At 55.9% G+C, this 18,654-nt stretch overlaps 9 protein-coding genes and 1 non-coding gene across 10 annotated transcripts; 7 read left to right on the top strand and 3 right to left on the bottom strand.

The window, feature by feature from the left end:
• Window positions 1-347: 347 nt before the first annotated feature.
• BU26DRAFT_569699 (uncharacterized protein) lies at window positions 348-978 on the top strand (the record flags this gene model as incomplete). The annotated part of the gene is made up of 3 exons (XM_033833914.1): window positions 348-521; window positions 581-695; window positions 797-978. 3 exons carry the CDS (start codon window positions 348-350, stop codon window positions 976-978), a joined length of 471 nt encoding a protein of 156 aa, XP_033678805.1.
• Window positions 979-1,444: 466 nt separating this feature from the next.
• On the top strand, window positions 1,445-3,486 carry BU26DRAFT_569698 (arsenate resistance ArsH; the record flags this gene model as incomplete). Its single annotated transcript, XM_033833913.1, has 4 exons — window positions 1,445-1,740; window positions 1,804-2,002; window positions 2,069-2,440; window positions 2,764-3,486. The coding sequence occupies 4 exons, from the start codon at window positions 1,445-1,447 to the stop codon at window positions 3,484-3,486; spliced, it is 1,590 nt and encodes a 529-aa protein (XP_033678804.1).
• A 1,359-nt stretch (window positions 3,487-4,845) lies between these two features.
• BU26DRAFT_436240 (uncharacterized protein) lies at window positions 4,846-5,457 on the bottom strand (the record flags this gene model as incomplete). The annotated part of the gene is made up of 1 exon (XM_033824165.1): window positions 4,846-5,457. The coding sequence occupies one exon, from the start codon at window positions 5,455-5,457 to the stop codon at window positions 4,846-4,848; it is 612 nt and encodes a 203-aa protein (XP_033678803.1).
• A 980-nt stretch (window positions 5,458-6,437) lies between these two features.
• On the top strand, window positions 6,438-7,259 carry BU26DRAFT_509572 (uncharacterized protein; the record flags this gene model as incomplete). Its single annotated transcript, XM_033827155.1, has 2 exons — window positions 6,438-6,843; window positions 6,910-7,259. 2 exons carry the CDS (start codon window positions 6,438-6,440, stop codon window positions 7,257-7,259), a joined length of 756 nt encoding a protein of 251 aa, XP_033678802.1.
• A 2,003-nt stretch (window positions 7,260-9,262) lies between these two features.
• On the top strand, window positions 9,263-10,330 carry BU26DRAFT_569695 (uncharacterized protein; the record flags this gene model as incomplete). Its single annotated transcript, XM_033833912.1, has 3 exons — window positions 9,263-9,272; window positions 9,332-9,895; window positions 9,945-10,330. 3 exons carry the CDS (start codon window positions 9,263-9,265, stop codon window positions 10,328-10,330), a joined length of 960 nt encoding a protein of 319 aa, XP_033678801.1.
• A 2,443-nt stretch (window positions 10,331-12,773) lies between these two features.
• BU26DRAFT_523380 (uncharacterized protein) lies at window positions 12,774-13,785 on the top strand. The gene is made up of 2 exons (XM_033830033.1): window positions 12,774-13,092; window positions 13,283-13,785. Exons 1-2 carry the CDS (start codon window positions 13,080-13,082, stop codon window positions 13,564-13,566), a joined length of 297 nt encoding a protein of 98 aa, XP_033678800.1. The 5' UTR covers window positions 12,774-13,079; the 3' UTR covers window positions 13,567-13,785.
• Window positions 13,786-13,963: 178 nt separating this feature from the next.
• On the top strand, window positions 13,964-15,898 carry BU26DRAFT_609120 (uncharacterized protein). Its single transcript, XM_033835904.1, has 2 exons — window positions 13,964-14,876; window positions 14,931-15,898. Exons 1-2 carry the CDS (start codon window positions 14,155-14,157, stop codon window positions 15,868-15,870), a joined length of 1,662 nt encoding a protein of 553 aa, XP_033678799.1. The 5' UTR covers window positions 13,964-14,154; the 3' UTR covers window positions 15,871-15,898.
• A 150-nt stretch (window positions 15,899-16,048) lies between these two features.
• BU26DRAFT_523378 (uncharacterized protein) lies at window positions 16,049-16,318 on the bottom strand. The gene has a single exon (XM_033830032.1). It carries the CDS (start codon window positions 16,289-16,291, stop codon window positions 16,079-16,081), a length of 213 nt encoding a protein of 70 aa, XP_033678798.1. The 5' UTR covers window positions 16,292-16,318; the 3' UTR covers window positions 16,049-16,078.
• On the bottom strand, window positions 16,247-16,343 carry BU26DRAFT_t56. Its single transcript has one exon. It is a non-coding gene; the product is annotated as a tRNA-Glu (tRNA).
• Window positions 16,344-16,668: 325 nt separating this feature from the next.
• Window positions 16,669-18,482, top strand: BU26DRAFT_436793 (uncharacterized protein; the record flags this gene model as incomplete). The annotated part of the gene is made up of 3 exons (XM_033824192.1): window positions 16,669-16,783; window positions 16,833-17,806; window positions 17,853-18,482. The coding sequence occupies 3 exons, from the start codon at window positions 16,669-16,671 to the stop codon at window positions 18,480-18,482; spliced, it is 1,719 nt and encodes a 572-aa protein (XP_033678797.1).
• Between the last annotated feature and the right edge of the window lie 172 nt (window positions 18,483-18,654).

Raw genomic sequence — 18,654 nt, 5'->3', positions numbered from 1 at the left:
GCGCCGTTCGGGGGAAGATCGGAAGAATGTGTTTATTCCAGTCGCAGAGAATGAATAGGATTGTTAAGCAAGGAATTAAGCGATATCATTGAGCCTGCTTTAGATGTCCTGACGAAATGGTCTCGGGCAAGTCGTAGCGAGCCGCCAAGCGTTCACAGGAAGGTAAGTCGCTGGCGGGCGTGGTCCAATTAGCATCAAGCAGTGACACACTCAACCTTTGGCTTTGGTCTTAGTGTGTTTGTTTGATGATGTGCCACCTTAACGATCTTAACGAGGCGTACTTGCTCTCCACCCTGACAGCAACATACTCGATATTTTCTTCACGTCATAATCTCTCTGCCTCTCCGATGGCCGCTGAGAACGCAGCGGCTTCACCACCTCCGTGGTACGCCGTGTATCCGGCACCCAGGAACAGCCCGGCCACTATCCTTCGCGAAGAAGTCCTCGACATGATGAAGGCTGGTGGGGTTGCTGCCGGGAAAGACTACCTTCTCGTGGATTTGCGCCGCAACGACCACGAGGTAAACATTTCTTTCCGATGATCGAGCCGCTCTTGTATTCCGAAAGCTAATCAGCCCAGGGCGGCACCATTCGTGGCTCGATCAATCTCCCTGCGCAGAGTCTGTACCCTACCATTCCATCTCTGTATGTTTTGATCAAAGCGGCTGGTCTGCGCAACATCATCTGGTACTGCTGTACGTATTCTCGGTCTGCTTGTCTTGTCCCGCTTGATGCACCTCCTGCATATGAGGGCTTTGACTTGCATGTGAGGCTGACCGACCTGCGACTGCTTCAGCTTCGTCTCGCGGCCGAGGAAATCGTGCTGCTGGGTGGTTCGGTGATTACATTGCGGATCAAGGAGATACCGAGATGCAGAGTCTGGTCTTGGTTGAGGGTATCACAGGATGGGCGAATGCAGGGGCTGAGTACGTTGAATGGATGGATGGATACGATGCAAATGTTTGGTCGAAGACTTGAGGCTTGGGACTCGCAACGGCTTCTAGCCACACTGCGGGTGGCAAGAGAGAGCTGCAACCTTTACAGCCTGATACAGTAGTTAGCAAAGATGTGTTGAGCGAGGTTACTCGCATTGCCGTTTTGTCGCCGTGGACGTGGGTGGAGAATACCTGGGAGCTTCGCTGCTTTACTGGCGTTGGTGCTGGCAGTTCTTTTCGGCCAATCATGCAAGGCCAGTGACATACTGCACCATTCGCCGATTACTTCTGTTGAATCCCTTCGAAGCGCATCTACCGTACCATTCGTTTAGGGTAAGTGGACATATTTCTTCGCACACCTTCCTCACATGTCCCTGGCTTGTGCGAGCTATCATCGCATCGAGGCCAAAGTTTTGACTGCGCACGGGAGGTTCATGCCCGTCTCCTCTTCGCTTAGACGGACCTTCAGCAGGACTTCCATCTCTCACACCTTCAGCACGGTCAGAAAAATGACCGTCGCAATTACGAACGGGGATCTGAACAATACGGCAGCAGAACGCAGCCGAAGGGAGATCGTGGCAGACCCGGCGTACCACGGTAGATCTTTCGCAATCCCCATCTCCCGAGACGATCCGCTCGTTCGAGAAAAGTATCGACCGTTCTTGCTAGACGATGAGACGCCGCAGACTGATTGGGTTGCTCAGCTCGAACTGAGCACAGCGCTGAAGATGGTAGAAAGCCAGGTGCTCGACACGGGCGACGGGAGATTGAGAATACTCGTTCTACACGGGAGCATGCGGAAGCGGTAAGAATGCTCTTCGCCAGCGCAGCGCAGTGAGGAGGTTAGAATGCCGCTAATGGTGGGCAGATCCTACTCGCGTCTGCTCGCATATGAGGCTAGTCGGATACTGTTTCGGCTCGGCTGCGACGTCCGTATGTACGACCCGAGTGGGCTCCCGGTGAAGGACGACATTCAGCACTGGCACCCCAAAGTGCAGGAGTTGCGAGAGCTTAGCAAGTGGAGTGATGGGCATGTGTGGATAAGCCCTGAGCAGCATGGAAACCTGGTGCGTGTCTCACAGCAACCGGGTACTGGCCTGGCCGGGTTGGGCTAACGCAGTCGTTTGATACAGACAGCGGTCTTCAAGAACCAGATCGACTGGATCCCTCTATCGACTGGCTCCGTTCGGCCAACGCAGGGCCGCACCCTGGCCATCGCACAGGTCTGTGGCGGATCGCAGTCCTTCAACACGGTGAATTCGCTACGCATACTCGGACGGTGGATGCGTATGTTCACGATTCCGAACCAAAGCTCCATCCCGAAGGCCTACACACAGTTCAGCGACGAGGATGTGGGGAGCAGGCTCATGCCAAGCGGCAACCGAGACAGACTGGTCGACTGCATGGAGGAGCTGGTCAAGTACACGATTGTCATGCGGCCACACTTTGACCTGTTCGGCGACCGGTTTAGCGAGCGGGAGGAGAAGCGGGCCAAGGAGGAGAAGGTGACTGCGTGCGCTTGATTTGGCGGCGCATGTCTGCAGCATGTGGAAGCAGAACGGCGCGCCCCCGAATCGCTGGGTGGGCGCCAAGCATTTGTCTATTAGTCAGCGCGGGGCTCGGCAAAATATTTACCCGCCTGAAGCATTACTTGTATAACTCAGCGCGGAAGTCGGCTGAATATATACCCGCACCCTTCGAAACCCGCGCATCCATCCTGCGCATCCATCCCGCTCCTCTCCACGCGTGTTCATCGTGATGCCGAAAAAGGTCTGTCAAGAGCATGTCGCACCCCTCCGGGTCGGGCACAGCGCTAACGCGGCACTAGGCCAATGACTCACCGTCCTCTGTCCGCATCCGCGAGAACCAGCGGCGCTCGCGCACCCGGCGCCGCGAGCTGCTCCAAGAGCTCCAGACGCGCGTGCAGGAATTCGAGCGTAGGGGCGTCGCGGCTACGCAGGAAATGCAGCGGGCTGCGCGCAGAGTGGCCCAGGAAAACACACGGCTGCGGAGTCTACTTGCGCGCCACGGCGTGTCGAGCGATGAGGTGGATGCCTATCTAACGTCCTTCGACGCCGCTGATATCGTGAATGGCTTTCGCTATGCCGACCACCATGGAGACGGTTTTGTGCGGGGCGGCGAAGGCATGGTCGACGGTCAAAGGCCTCTTACGCAAGATCGAGAAGATGACTCCGCCGCGCGACAACCGGTGTCGATGGGGCTGATATCGCCCGTTCCTCGAGCTTTCAACGACGACCGTGAGGCCCAAGATAGCCGTGGAACACTGCACCGCGCCCATGATTTGCAGATCGCGGAGAAAGCAGACCTCTGCCCGAATACCTCTGACTGCTTCTGCCCTCCCACGACAGCAGCCTCAGATAGCACGCCTAGTGCTGGGCTAGAGATCTCATGCGAAACTGCCGCCACCATCATCGCTGAAATGCGTGGAGATAGGGACAGGGATGCAGTTCGTGCTTCGCTGGGGTGCAGTGCGGGCGAGTTGTGCAATGTCCGAAGCGCCACTGTATTCCAGATCATGGACGAGACATAGATCGCCCGTATCCACTACCCCTTGGCAATGCACCTGCATTCTCTCCGCGCAGCCACTCGTCGTGGTCAATTTCGGCCGACTAAAGAGGTGTAAGACCTAGACCTGTCGAATCCGTCCATCTCGCCGGCCTCTACAAGCAATTCAATCCGACTTAGCTGATTGGAAGCACTCACGTCCGATGTATTGGCAACCCGAGCGATGGGAGCCGTCGACGCCGGATCTCCCGGTTATCCTGACGTATTTTGGAATATGCGGCATATACCCCTCAGTCTAGATAGCGGCCATGTGGAATATGTGGCGATGCTACTGCCTTATCGTTCTCCGGGTCCTAGCTCATATCTGTGCTTGCTTCTCGTCTGAGCCGCTGCGGACTATTTCTTCGTCCGGCTCAGCTGCCTACCGACCTGATACATCCGCCGCTATTGGTTCGCTACAATCTACCATCGACGCAACATGCTACTCGATTCCTTTCTACCTGGGCAATCGCACTAAGGCTTCCTCGACTTTAGCACCTCTCAACTCGAGTACCTAGCCTACTCCCATCTCCCACGCCCAAGGTCGAGAGCACGCCATGTCAACGGAAGACTATAAACACCACGCCGTAGCTCAAGGTGGCTGGCATGCTCTTCTGCAGCTCAGTCAGGTTGTCACCCAATTCTCCAATCAATACTACGTCTGCCGCTGTCTCGGGCGTGCTAAGAGCTGGGCAAGTAGCACGAACGGCTCTTTGCGTACCGCGACATTGCTGGGCTTGGACACGAACAGGTCTACGTCCGGGGATGCGGCAAATTCAAATGTGCAAACGTATGCGGAGAGGCTTCGAGACGGTTTGATAATGACTCATGGGTCTTGAAATGGGCAGTGGCTGCGTCACTGTCGTGCGAGTGAGCACAACATTTGATGCACTTCGGAGAGCGTGAATTCGAGCATGTTGAGTGTAGCTCCAAGCTCTCGGCACAGGCTTGATTCCTCCAGTACTCGTAGGCTTAGGAACTTATAAAGAGCTATTAATACTCGGGATCGATCATCCGCAACAGCACGTGTTTCAGCTTTTAGCCACACAAGTCTAGAACGGATCCCTATGGCAGGCTTGGCCCACCCTCAGCCATGAAAGAAACTTGCCCCCAGACGGGCCTGCTGATTACCCACTACCTTACAGGTGTTTTTTTCTTCACGTTGTGATCTTATAAATACCGAAGATGGAATATTGAAGACTGGAAAAGTCATTAAGCAATATTGACTTGGCGGGCGATACATCTGCATGGACAAAGTTCTATCACTGGAGAGCGCTAATCACTGGTCATGCATTGGAATGCGTCTTCTCATTGCTCCCAGCACCCTCCAGTCCATCCTTCGGGTTCAAGCAATCTGCCCTCGAACAGCACCTGGAAGTGCAAGGCTCGAATGCGTGTCCGCCATGAAAGCCGCAGGATTCTGCTCGATCTGGCTGACATGGAAACCCTCTCCCGTATCCTTCTCCTCCATAATCACGCCCGTTACGAAAGGCCCCTTCAAGCATCCAGCGCTGTTGCGAACAGTGCCCGCCTCGTCGATCGGCTCGGGGTTGGGGAACGCAATGCGGGGCGGGCCAGATGCACCGCGCGCGGCTTCGTGGATGTGTGTCGCTGTGTCGGCTGGCGACTCGAACTCGCCCTGGAAATTGTGCAGGGTGATGTTGTAACAAATCATGTTGGCGTGCGAGTTAATTCCGAAGTTGAAAACCCCGGAGGCACCGGCGAGACCACCCGTCGGTGTTGTGTCGTTGACGACTTGGTCTGGGGTGGCTTGGATGGAGTGGAGAGACGTGAAGGTGAAGAGATCGTTCGCCGCGAAGGCGTTGGCTCCGAAGGCGTCTTGGTTGAGGTCGATGTTGAGTTGCAGCGAGAGATGACCGTTGTTGAGATTGTTCAGGTCGAGAGGAACGGCTCCTGAGCCGAGGGCAAGGGACGCAACGCCCAACACAGCACCCATAGGTGCTCCAAAGATGACACCCATATTAACAATTAACGAGTGTAGAAACGAAGGAAGCGAAAGAAGAGCAAACGAAGGTAAGTGAAGAGAGACTGATCAACAGCTAGCTACCTCCTGAGGAACAAAGGGGCGTACAACTCATCCTTATATGCCATCCCTTATCACGCCAATGTTCGCGGCGTTGCATCCCAAGGCTTGGTGAGCAAGAATATGTTGGCGAAAAGCAGTACCTGATACGTGAGGCAGCATAGGCACATATGCCTGGTTTCACGGAGCTTGGCGACGTCATCATCCGGCTTGGTGCACGTGTTGAATACAGCAAGCATATTTCTTCGGTAGTTGCAGGATGCCGGAACGCGTGTCGAGCAAGACGACATTGACAAATGGAGATGGATCCAAGGGGTGTTGTGGTCGGCGGATGCAATTCACTCTGCATATGGGCTAAGCCGGGATGGGCTTGGCTTCCGCCAGCCGGTCGGCAAGTGCAAGGGCCGACTCTCCGAGCAGGTTTCCCTTTAGAGACTTAAAAGGGACCCAGCTCCCTCGCGCGACATCCAGGGCTCGGAGCATTGCTCATCTTTCCGCTAGAATGGATTTTGCCTCCTAGATTCTCTGTTTCGTTCCTGTCTACCGCACGATGCTACAGCGCCGCCATCAGCATGTTGCGACTCCGCCAAGCCTGGCTCTCCAGCCTTGCTACAGTGGCGCTTAACACGAGATGAGTTGACTCTGGTCATAATCGTTGACCTCTCGCCAATCGAACACCTCGGTCTCGTGAGCACCCATCGATCAATGCACTGAGGGGTCTGTCTACAGTGGCCCGTACCTCGGGTACTGTACAGCGCTCAAGAGCGGGGAGCCGGGCATATAAGCAAAGCTGCCATCTTTCACTCTCGCCCGCTCAACCGCTCAACAGAGGGGCGGCTCTCCAGGAGTAGCCCGGCTCACCGCTGCCGTCGCCTATATCTCCCCCGTTCGACATGTCTGCATACCACAACCCTGATTTGGCCGAGTGCTACGACCCCTGCGTCCGATTTTCCTTCGGCGATGGGCCAGCCCAGGATGTACCCATTTTTGAGGGAAACCTGCAAGGGATCATGTTGTCCAGACCGGCTGACGCAAAGGTCAACATCGTCAGCATAGGCACCAGATCTGGACGAGTGCCAATTCACCTTCTGGATATCGTGAAAGGGAACGGTGATAGTGAATTTACGATCACTGGCATCATGCCTAGCTCTGCTATGCTGGATCGCGCGAGGAGGCTCTGGGCTGACGCACTGGAGAAGAGGAGGGCCCATGCGAAGGACCACTGGGTGCAGTCCAGTGCTACGGATTTTGTGGACGCAGTACTGGAGTGGCGAAGGGGCAGATCTGGTTATCTCTGCAGTGGGTGGCCTGTGCCATCTCACGACGGATGAAGAGCTCGGACAGTTCTTGGAAAATGTGAAGAAGGTGTTGAAACCCGGAGCGGGTGCTGTTGTCTCGATCCTGCGGGACTTCATGCCTTCCACCGCGGTCGATTATTCGGCCAAGCCTTCCAGCGACGCGCCTGCTCACAATGCTTCTCCGCCCGCTTCCCAAACTATCAAGGCGCCCTTCGGATCCCCTCGGTAGACTACCCTAGTCTCGTGTACGTCAAGCACCCGATGACGGAGAAGCTGGAGAATGGTATCAGGACCGAGAGCTTTAGGTTGGATGTTGAAAATGGCTATGGGCATGTACTTCGACATCATGGGTTGAGTTGGGATGCGAACATGGTTGGCAAAGGGCCTGGGATAATTCAGTCGACAAGGCAGGGTTGAAGACAAACGAGGTTAGAGGAGACAAGATCCAGGTGTGGTGGCTACTAGCGCAAAAATAGACGGCCTTGTCCGTGGGTGTGGGCTATTGGCGCTGATACCTAGGTAGCCTCAAAGAGCCAAATTGCAGGTGCTGCACATTCCAGCTTCGAGCAACACTTCAGGCACGGGGAGGATGGGGAGCCGTCCAGGTAAGATTAGTTCTGCGATCGATCCTTCTGTCTGGATACCGGTGAGGAAGATGTACCCAGCGCAGTTGGACTCATGCGCTCATCCCGAAAGAAAAAGAAGATGCTGCCATCCCAATCAACGAGCGTTGAAGTGTCCCGGGAGGCGCTGCACATAGAACTACTCTAATCGAAAAGGGATGATCACAATAGTGCATGCCAGAGTAAATCCCATGCACATGAGCCATGTTTTCTCGGAGACATTTTCTACGGGTTAGGCTGGCAAAAGCAAAGGGCATCTCGCCAAGAGCCACTTCGTGCTACACCGACTTTTCCTTGCGGTCCTCTAAGAGAGCAAAATGAACGCGGTGAGCTTTACTTGTAGTGATGCAACTTGCAGCAACCAAATGGCCGGGGATAATGGAATTCCTCCGCAATCTTGTCCGTTTTGGGAACCTGGGAGTGCTGTTGACCGGTCCAAAAGTCACGTGCACTAACACCTGCTGGCGGCGTTCGCGGCGATAGCACAGTAAATTGAGGAGCTTCTAACGACCGGGATATCTTTAAAAGTAGTACTCGAATATGGAAAGGGCTTACGACGAAGGAGTTCTGTAATGCTCCCATCACGTGAAATAGCGCGGGCCCACGGTGGTTGAACACGAAAGGTGGAGTCGTAGGCCACACGATCTTTGCCACTGCAACACCACGACATTCCACCGAAACCGAACCACCGACATTTCGGCGCTCGCGCGTAGCCCAGGCTGATTCCAGGGCCACTGCAAGTCAACCCTGCGGCCCAATCGGCATCGCGCAGTCGCCGTCTGTCATTGGGCTCGCCTCCCACATCCTCAACTGCACCTCCGACCGCTCTCGGCATTCGTGCAGTTTCCGTTCTTCCGCGAGGGCCGAGCACAGCAAAGCCCATTGTCAGGCCTTTGCAACGGCTAATGCAGCGCCGGACGGGCTTCGCTGCGCCTCATGTTTCCAGCGGTTGGCTGGTTGCCATTCGACGAGAACCAAATGCCCAGCCCGCAACTCGAAGCGGGTAGCGATCGCCACCCCGGGCGTAAAGCGAGCAGGGGTGAATTCCCTATTACTGTACCTACCGCGGAAGCTTGATTGCCCGCAGTCTTGCGGGCCAGCTTTTCTGCGATCGATGCGCACGATTTCACTTCATGCCGCACACCCTTCTAGTAGATAGCGGCCCCCGAGGACCCTGGTTGGACCCTGAATTTGTTTCGAGTCGTCTCTTTTTGTTCCTAAACGCTTCGCCTGCCGCTTTTCTCTTCTATTCTCACAATCCGCAGCCTCCAGCATCGCGGTGCCCTGTGCTGCAGCTGCAGCCCCTCAGCAGTGACGTCGGACCCGTCCCTAAACGGCGACAAAAGCAAGCTGCGTCCTCTAGAGACCCGGCCCACCGGCCACGCGGAGAGGGCCTGCGTGCTCGCGCTACCATGGTCTTTCTCCGCCTGTTCTTGGCCCTTGTTTGATCTGTAGGCCATCTAAGCATGCGATTGTGGAAAGCCCGCAGCACAGCAGGCACGCGCAGCGCTCGCGCTCTGGCCACCAGCCCCAGCACATTACATATGTATTCACCGCACGCCCGCCTCCACTCCCCACGGATTCTCACACCTCCCCGTCTTCCCTCTTTTCACCGTCTGCGCCTTTCAGGCCTGCCTACTTTAATTCACTCTAACAACCCCTGGCACAACCTACTACGCTGGCGAAACCCGGACGCCTCTCTTCTGCTTTCCTCCCATCCCGGCAGCTCGTGTATATGTACACCTGCACTAACCGGCGTTTCTCTGCTCGCAAAGAAAGCCGGCTTGAGCGACCAATATGGCTCAGGGTATGCCTCCCGGAATATCATCTAGTCACCGACAGGTTTTTGATTTAGGTCTCGTGTAGCCTCCGTCGGACGCTCCATGAGCGACCACGCCGAATCTTCCTCCCTTGCCATGTTCCCACGCAATGCCGACCCGATGAGCGTCGCTCTCCGCACAGATGGCTCTCTCAACCTTGATGACCTCGTCCACCTCAATCAGACGGCACCACCTTGCCAACCCGGACCTTCTACTATTGGTACTCGCACCACGACAGTGTTTACGTCCCGCGAGCAGTCCAGCGGCACGAAACCCACGTCGGCGGGCACAGGCTATCCAATTAACGGTGGAAATGGCAAAGGCAAAGCCATTGCAGAGTATGCATCGTCGCTATCTGCTACACACGGATCAGGGTCTGAAGCTGAAGCCGAGCAAGAAAACAATCTTGCCGGTGTTGGTAGTTGGACTGGCGATGGGCCTATCGGCACGACCCCTCTTAAAGGTGCCGCTAGGGCTCGCAAGCGGCAACGAATGAATAGACGACCGAAGCATAAGAAGCCTGTTGTCATCATCCACGGCCCAGGTCACGCTTCTTCTGGAGACGACGAAGCACCCGCCGTCAAGTGCGTCTCGCGCCGTAACAGTAAAGGTAATCATCCATGCCCGCAGCACCCAGCAACCTCTAACTGTCCTAGCAGATACCAAATATCTGCGACAACGCCGCAACAAGCAGGAATGCGACGAGCTTGACCTGGAATCGGGCCGCGCATCTCACGTTGCTGAGCGCTCCGCACCCAAATCCTTGTCTCCAACACGCTTCTACGTTGTTCTCAGCCTTGCCCTCGCCATTGCTCTGACCTTTGCGCTTTCGGTATTTGCTGCTCACTCCACCGGCAAAGGGCGCATGGCGTGCACCAAGGGTATCATATTCTCCGCGACAGTCATCATCTCTTGTTTTACCGTTCTCGCAATGGTCGTGGCGCGACGCGCGCTGCAGGAAGCCCTACTCGCAGGTATGTTGGAGTTCCTAGTAGGCTTCGCGCTAGTCACCGAGATTCACGAGTTCATGTGGCATGCTCCCTGACCTCTTGCTCTGGGTTCTTCGGGGTTTTCAGTTTTCTACGACTGTTTATTATTTATTCTCGGTTTCGGTTGATCTGGACGATGGCCTTTGCTTCTACCTGCTTACTCTTAGGCTTTGCGTTCTTCGATGTTGTTTCTATCTCTTTATATTCTAGCTTCATCGTTGTTCTTGCTTTCTCAACGCAGTGCACAACGATACCGCTTGAGGTTTTCGAATGCATTTCAAAGTATATCTAGTAAACATCATCTTTCAATGCACTCTGCCCACCCGCGTCTCATGCGCACCTGTCTCAGGTGCGGAGACAGCAGATTGCTGTCCAGTCACGCCCCATGCCCATCCTGCGGTTTGAGAAACGGCCGCCCGAGACGTGGGTTGCCACCTCGCTCCGAGAACTACGGTCGCTGACGGCGATTAATTATTTGCCACCCAAAAGTCGCTGCCTAGGCGCCTCAGTCAGCTTTGAGCCGCATCGTGGTGCCAAGGCTCCCGTAGCCAGCGTCGCCGGCAGTGCAATAGGCCGCACCGCCACAAAGCCACCAATATTGCGAGTCGGTGGAAATTATGCTTGTGTGATCCATTAGCGGTCGAGAGATACGCCGCCTCACAGGAAAATTTTTCGAGTGCATGAGGGCTTGCGTAACAGCAGCCGAACCTGCTCACGACGAAATCGCGATGGGTTCAAAACAGGTCGAACCGAGGTGCACCGCCGCAGCCGCCGGCTGCCAGGCAAGCCCGTTAGAGGAGGCCGGCCGTTAAGCCCTTAGTTCCGAGGGATCCTGCGTGCCCGACATCGACACCGCGGTGGAACGCAAATGCCGGCGAAGGCGCGGGCAGGTTTGTTATCTCGCGAAGGATTCGGAGATAGAGGTCTGCCGGCGGCGTAATATTACTCTATCTTAAACCTTCGGCCAGGCTTTTAGTATGCCTCCGGCGCATTTGCGACCAGACGACAAGGCAGTTGTTCTGATATCTACGCGTCGACCAATGGGCATCTGCGCAAATGCGCGGCATCACTGGACCTTTGTAATGCGCTTCGCCCGGCGGGCTATGGTGTTACACGACTTACTGAGGCTATCAGGGCTGTCGACCAGTCGGCCACCAGAGCATTCAGGCGGGATGCGCTTACGTACATGGAGCCGCTTGGGTAGGGGGTGGCCTATTCAACCCCGCTTAGTCAGGCGCGGGTGACTAAGCCGACGCCTATCTCGCTGCAACAGCCCAAGCGGTGCCGCCAGACCCAACCACTCGGCATGCACCAAGACGCAGACGGGGTCCGTGCAAACTGCGTCGTGAGCTGCGACGACGCGGGCCGCGAGAGAATGACAGATTGCCAGGATTGGGACCTCACCGCGATGCGCCGACCTGGCGTCAAGGTGTACGTCAACGCCGCGCCGAATTGATGCCTCGATGACGCCTGGCGTCTTCCGACTGCAACTTCGGGATGCTACGGGTATGATTTGACGTCCCATGGGTGGCCCGTTCCGCATTCAGAGCTCCAATCTGCTCCCACCGCTCTTTTGCTGCGCGCCGTTCAAGAGGCCGGTGTGCTGCTATGCGGTGCGTTTGCGGCGGACAGGGATACCGAAACGATCGGCGCTATTTTGGCCTTGTAGGGCGGCGCCGGCTCAGCCATGGACGTGTGGAATATTCTAAAGCCGCCATGTCATGCGGCATCGAAGGTGATAGGGGTCGCAATCGCACCCGCATCGATGGAGCGCTGCATCGCCGAGCCAATCCCCAGCACCTTCCAATCCTTGGCGGTCCAAGCTCCAGCAGCTCTCCGTCATTCGTGACGAACCTCCCTTCGCGCTGGATCGTACCACTAGCGCTGACACGACGAATCTCCAGTTTGAGCATCGATAAGGAGCGAAAATTTTTCTACCCCTCACAGGGCAGAAACTCGAGGCAGCCAACCGCGATGGAGACACGTCCGCTGCAAGCTGCGGCTATGCACAGTTTTGAGTGCGATGCGGGTTCCCGTCTGCTGACCGAGTACCCCAGACCACCCACTCTACTCCTAGAGGCATGCTCCTGCAGTGCCGAGAGGACTGGGTTAATTTGAGGTTTGCACGCAGCATCAGGTGCTAGCGATGCTGGCAACTCTTCCCGCTGCCGCTCTTTCATCCATCCAGATATGCGTCGGCGCGCGTCACCAGCGCTCTTGGTCGAACCGGTGAAGGCCAAATTACTCCTGCACCCTGCAGCGCTGGGCTCCAAATTTCCACTACCTTCCACACTCTGCGCTGTTGGCTCCGAAGCCTCCGCATCAATCACAGCTGAGATGGTAGTGCGCTGCTGGCGGTTGGTCGGCCGCCGTGACACAAGGAGTGCTCGCCCCGGCCTCAGGGCGTGTGGGGGAGGCGTGACAGATTAGACGATGAGAGGAAGGGCGGCGACCTTGATCTCGAGGCTCGACATCGATAACGAAGGAAGTATATGATGGGGAAAAGTATTAAACCGACGCCATGGACGCGTGTGCGCATTCCATCTCCCCATCGTTGCGCTGGAGGCTTTCTGCGAGCTGGCGTGTCAGATTCGCACGGAGCGTAGCCGAACCGCCTTGTTGCTCATCACCGCACACCTTTTCCATCTCACCGCACGCAAGAACGCGCCGTCCCGAGGGACACTTGATGCAGCGCATACTTATTCGCCTCGACTGCACTCATTTCGCCTCATCCGTCTTCAACACTCCGCTTGACTGCCTCCAACACGTAATCTACAATTGACCACCACCGCCACCATCTCACCCATGGCTCGCGTCGGTTAGTCATACCCGCCCTCGCCCCGTTCCCACCACTGCCCATCCCTGTCTTTCCCCGCGTTTGCGCCCCCCCTGTCAGATAAAGACACCAAAGCCCCTGTCATCTGCAATCCAAGCTCTGGTCCCACTCAATCTCCGCTCCGCCCCTTGTCCGAGATCCACCAAGCTCCAAGCTAATCCGGCCGTCCCAGCTCCGCTCCACTCCCTCGCTTTCAAGCGTCCACCGCGCCCCTCTCTCCGCCATATCGGCATCCCGGACGGCGGAGACGTGCTCGCTGTGTACCTCTCGTGGATCAAGCAGCGGCGCTCTCGCGCGCAGATTGAAACGGCGCCTTCATTGGCGATCGCTTCGTCAGTGCGATCAGTTGTTGGCGCGGATGAGGAGCGCGAGCCGCTGTCGCCGGTGGTAGCGGCTCCCTTTGAGAGGTGGTCGACGGGATTCGACCTTCGTGGTGTTGGGGGGCAATTCGACTAGGAAGGGGCACCACCGGTCATTGGAGGGGCGGCGTTTGGGCGAAAGGGCGTCTTTGGTGCCACTGGCCACCGCTTCGTGGTTTACTTGGCTGGTGATGGGGTTATTGAACAGCATCTATCGCGCTTCGTCTGCTCTGGGATGCTTTCGGCTTTCGGATACCTGTCCGTTTGGACACTGTGCGCGACCCACATTTGAGTCTTTGTTAAGGCTCTATATCCCATCACAATAAATAACGTGAATATTCAAATATCGTGCACATCCACACCTCGATTGGTTTCAGTGTTCTCTGGAGCGACAACGCTCGCTACCTGGGGATGCGGTAACGCTTAGTCAGCCTCTTCTCTTCTGTGATTTTCAAGGCGCCTGCATCTCGTCTACTTTTCATCACACGCGCGATGTCTTCATCACTAGAACCTTGTGTATCAGCATAGTCAATACAATACAGACGTGCCACGCCGGTGTATCAGTCTCAGATGCCATATTCTCCGCCAAAGTGTGGCTCTCCAAAGCGCTTCCATACCAGCATTTTGTCTCCCCCAAATAATAGGGCTCTAATCGAGTTGTCTCGAAAAGCACGCAACCCAAGGGATGTCCTTCAGCCGAGAGAGATGGTATCGAGGGAAGAGCGCAGTGCGCAGATGGTTGAAGAGACACAAAATGACGGAAAAGATTCTTGATATGATCGTCCTCGTCGTCTGCTGTATCGTCCTGCTGCCGGTTTTTGCTGTCGTCGAGTTCTGGTCGCATTTGCAGACAGTCGCGCGATGGGTTAAGAAGAAGTTCGTTTGGTGGGTTTTCGAGCGTTCACGGGAGCGGCGGCAAGCGAAGGAGAGGGAGAAGATCGCTGAGGCGAAGAAATGGAGGAATGCCGTGGAACCGCTGCCGAGGGTGAGGCCGCGGGCCTTGACGTTGCATTCGCGGGTCCCTCTGCCTGAGAAGGGGCTAGCGGCGCAGGACGCATCGTTTTCCGCCCAGAAGAAGACGGGGAGAAAGAGACGAGAGATACCTTGCGCGATCGAGCCTAGGGTCGTGAAGCAGACAACGACTGATCAGCTTGGAAATTGCGACCTATGGAAGCTACCGTACGAGGTCAGAGAGGAGATTTGGAAGTACGCAGTTGGTGGCCATCACATCCATATCGTCAGGCGAAAAGGCCGGCTCGGCAACGTATATTGCCCGGCCGAAGAGCCTCTCGACCCGTTGCGGAGGGACTTGTGCATTTTAAAGAGAGACGAGCAAGGATACTATCGGCCTACTGCATGGCCAAAAGACGCTCGGCCTCTGGCGTTGATGCTGTCATGTCGGCAAATGTACAGTACAATCAGATCCATTCCCTGCCAGAATCATTGCTTATGCGCTATCAGCTATTCCGAAACTATCGACTTGCTCTACGATCTGAATACGTTCTCATTCGACGAAGCCGACACCCTGCTCCTGTTCTTCGAAACTCTTCTGCCCCACCGCAGGAACCTCATCTCATCCCTCCACTTGACTCCCAACCTCAACACCTACCGTTCCCGACCACAAAGCAAAATTCTTGCAGAGCTATATGAGCCCCCGAGGAGCACACTGACGTCCTGGGCAAAAGCTGTCCAGGTGCTCAACATGCAAGCGAATCTGCGCTCTCTTGCCGTCATACCAGTGCTATCTTTCCTCGGACAGGGTGGCTGGCCCCAAGGCTCGGTCATCCTAAACTGCTTCCGGGTGCTCAACGAAGCACGCGTCGACGGAAAGTTCACTTTTACTTTCCCAGACGACCCGTCCGGGACCCTTCTGAGCTCCGAGCCGCGTCTTCGCGGGCCCTGGGCTTTTGAGGTTTTAGAACTCACCAGGGGACCGGCATTCCAACTCATGTGTTTCCTCGTCCCGTTTAATGTGCAATGCTTGCACTGTTCTTCCTACGTCATCATCCGGAAAGCCACCAAAGGCTTCTGCGAAGCCACGCTAATACGAGCCGAGTCCGACTTCTCCTTCGGCGCGGACGCGGACGGGCAGCCAAAGCTTGGGTTCTATTGGACGTTTCATTCGTATTGCGGCGGCTGGATGGAGTTCCAGTATGATTGGGGGATGAGGGAGTGGAGCGTTACGCAGGGGGGCAGGGAGCTTAGTGAGCGGGAGGCAGCGAAGCATTTGGCTGAGCATGGAAGGAAATATCCTGTGCTGGAGAGTGCGCATGAACGGTATAATCGGCTAGCAGTCAAAACTTGGTCAGGGGCGAATGGGAGTTGGCATCATTCGGGGAGAACGATTGACGAGCCTATGAGGAAGGCGTTCTATAGGAATGTTGGGTGGGCTCGGAATTGATTGAATGTATGAGGAGTTGAATGTTGGCCCCGATGTATTCTCTACGGAAGTTCACTGCTCAGCCATTTGTCCTCGTCCTCCATTGCATCCCCCAAGGCCCACGATGTTCGCGTTCCGCCCGAGATCCCATGGTGTCCCAGGCTCTCCAGCGCCTCCGATGGGTTTAGCTCCTCTTATAAAGGTAGGGCAGTCAAACGTAGGACCTGAATCATGGGTTGGCGAGTTGGGATAACTCAGCCAGAATGTTGTCCATCTCGGTGTGATACGGAGTGACCAATGCGGTCACACTTGGCCAAAAAGGAGAAGGGACTTTAAAGGCAAAGACAATCCAACGTGGAGAGAGGCTTATGCCAAAAGCCAAAAAAAAACATGCATTTTCCGTTACCGGGAGTCGAACCCGGCTCTCGTCGGAGGCTGACATTTGCCTTTGAGCTCATGAAAGCGACGGATGCTAGCCGATACACCATAACGGATATCATTGAACGATTTGGAAATCAAAATTGTATATAAATCAAATATTGGAAGGAAGAAAAAAAGAAGTGTGAGGTTTGTGGTGGCATTGAGTCATAGCTCAAAAGCAATGATGCGTGCCGAATCTTTGACGAGCGGGGCTGCTGGTATATGCCCCAGTCAGGGCCAGCGCTAGACCTAAAACAGGCGAACTGAAATCGTGACCTCGCGTCGGCTTCGACGCGCCCTGTTGAGCAGTCCCTCCTCAGCACCACCCGCGGCCACAGAACGATAATGACCGCGTCCGCGAGTCCATCGTCGACCAGCCGACCTCACAATGGGCAGAGCATGGCCGCTAACGCCTTTGACGATGTCGGCCCGCGACACCCACAGCCCCGGCCGGTGAAGGAGCTATCCTGGGAGCTTGCGAATCACTCCAAGGCCTACCTCGAGGCCCAACAGTGTAAGTAGCCGCCATTACGGTACTGCGTTACGGCTAACGTGCTTCCCAGATGCCAATGGCTATAACTTTCTTTACTCGCTCCTCGCCGCCGGTACTTCCATTTCCGTGCCCGCAAAACCGTACGCCGGCTTCCTGGCACCGGCCGCACAGCTAGCGCTAGCCTCTACGCTCATTGCCTATCCCGCCGTCACCACCAAGTCCAAGTCCGCCGAAATCATGCAAGGCTCGGACGCCGCTGTGCGGTACCTACGATGTGTGCAGAACACTATAGAAGGACCGGCATATAGGGTCGTCAAGAAGGCATTTTCTTTCCCAGACGATCGCACCCGGCGGCATATACCTGGGCATAGGAGCAGAGCTGTGAGTCCATCGCCAGCCGCAGGCGCTGATGTCGAGCGGCTTGAGGGAGTCGCCGCCAATGCCCATAGCCTATGGTACCGGGCCGACGATTTCTGGCACATATTGGGATGGGCATTTAACTGCTCGGTTGCGTACAAGAAGCGTTGGGAGAGGTGGAAGCTATGGCTGCAGGTCATGCTCGACTTCCTCGAGAGCGACTGGAAGACGCGCCTAAAGGCAGGCAGAGACGAAGGCGAAGGTCGGGAGAGCACCCTGCAAGACAGCCTCCTCTGGCAGTACATCAGCAGCCAGGACCCCACGAATCGTAACATCAGACGGCGGATGATCAGGGCTGTACTAGCGGCCGGCACCGAAGAGTCGCTCCGCCATTATCCGGAAGTCTGGGTCAACGAGACTGTCGAACCAAAGCCTCGAGACAAAGATACGGAGCGCATTGCGCCCACCGACGTTGGCAATGGTGAGTTGGGGGGGTATCAGAGCGTTGACGAAGACGTGATCATGCAAGACGCCTCCACACTGGACAAAGGCAAAGCGAGATCGAGGACGTCTTCAAGTGCGTCTTCCTCATCCAGGCCCAGCTCGGTCAGATTCAACGCAGACGATGCAGGCGGCCGCTTTGGTGGTATGGAAGCTATCGAGCTACGCCAGCGCTTCATAGCCATAGTAAGCCACCAAAACTCATTGCAAAAGCTCAACTGACGGAATGCAGCTCGTGCAAGTAGCTCAGGAACTCCCCAAGCAGTTCGCTAGTCTGGAGGACTTTCTTGACGATCTCACAGAGGAACTGAGGCAGCTTCCGATCTTCATCTTTAGCGCCTTCGTCTCGACATCACGGCTATCGAGCCTTGCCGAGCTAGCCCTCAATGCCAACCTCCTTCTACCGCTCGCGACAGGCCAGTTGCCCAACTATACAAAGATAGTACCCACCCAGTCGCACTTTGAGACCTATTGGCTTCGTCTCCGTGGAAACACACAGAGCTTTGCCGCCAGCGCCAAGATATCACTCACCCTAGAGCGCATGCTTATGTACATGATGAATGAGCATCTCCTCAAAGCTACCGATTGTCTGCGAGAAGCCATGGAATGCGGTATCGAAGCGCGCCACAAGGTATACGGCACAGGGAAGGGAAAGACGAGGAACCCAGTAGAGGAAGAAAAAGGCAAAGAATTCATAGAGGCTAGTTCAGAGAGGCTGCTTGGACTGCTCGAGGTGTTGGAGATTGCTTCAGGAAAGGAGCTGCAGCCGCGGAAAGAGAAGAGTAAGCCCTCGCCCTTGTTTTCGTCCTTCGCTTCCTCGCTTTCTGCCGCACCCGAAAGCGAAACGGAAGAGGATGACTAATATTGGTGAGAGCGGGGCATAGGCAGTCGAAAAGCTCACGAGAGATGGCGGATGCTGCAATCGGGGCCGCCGAAAGCCACACGAGCCGCGGTAGCGCGAGGGGACGCCGAGTCGCAGCTCAGTTAGCAGTGGTAAGGCAAAGATGGGGAGCTGCCTGTGAAGTTTGAGAAGC

Source organism: Trematosphaeria pertusa (genome assembly GCF_010094035.1).
Source record: "Trematosphaeria pertusa strain CBS 122368 unplaced genomic scaffold BU26scaffold_16, whole genome shotgun sequence".
Lineage (NCBI taxonomy): Eukaryota > Fungi > Ascomycota > Dothideomycetes > Pleosporales > Trematosphaeriaceae > Trematosphaeria > Trematosphaeria pertusa.
This window is presented reverse-complemented; position numbering and strand designations above follow the sequence as displayed.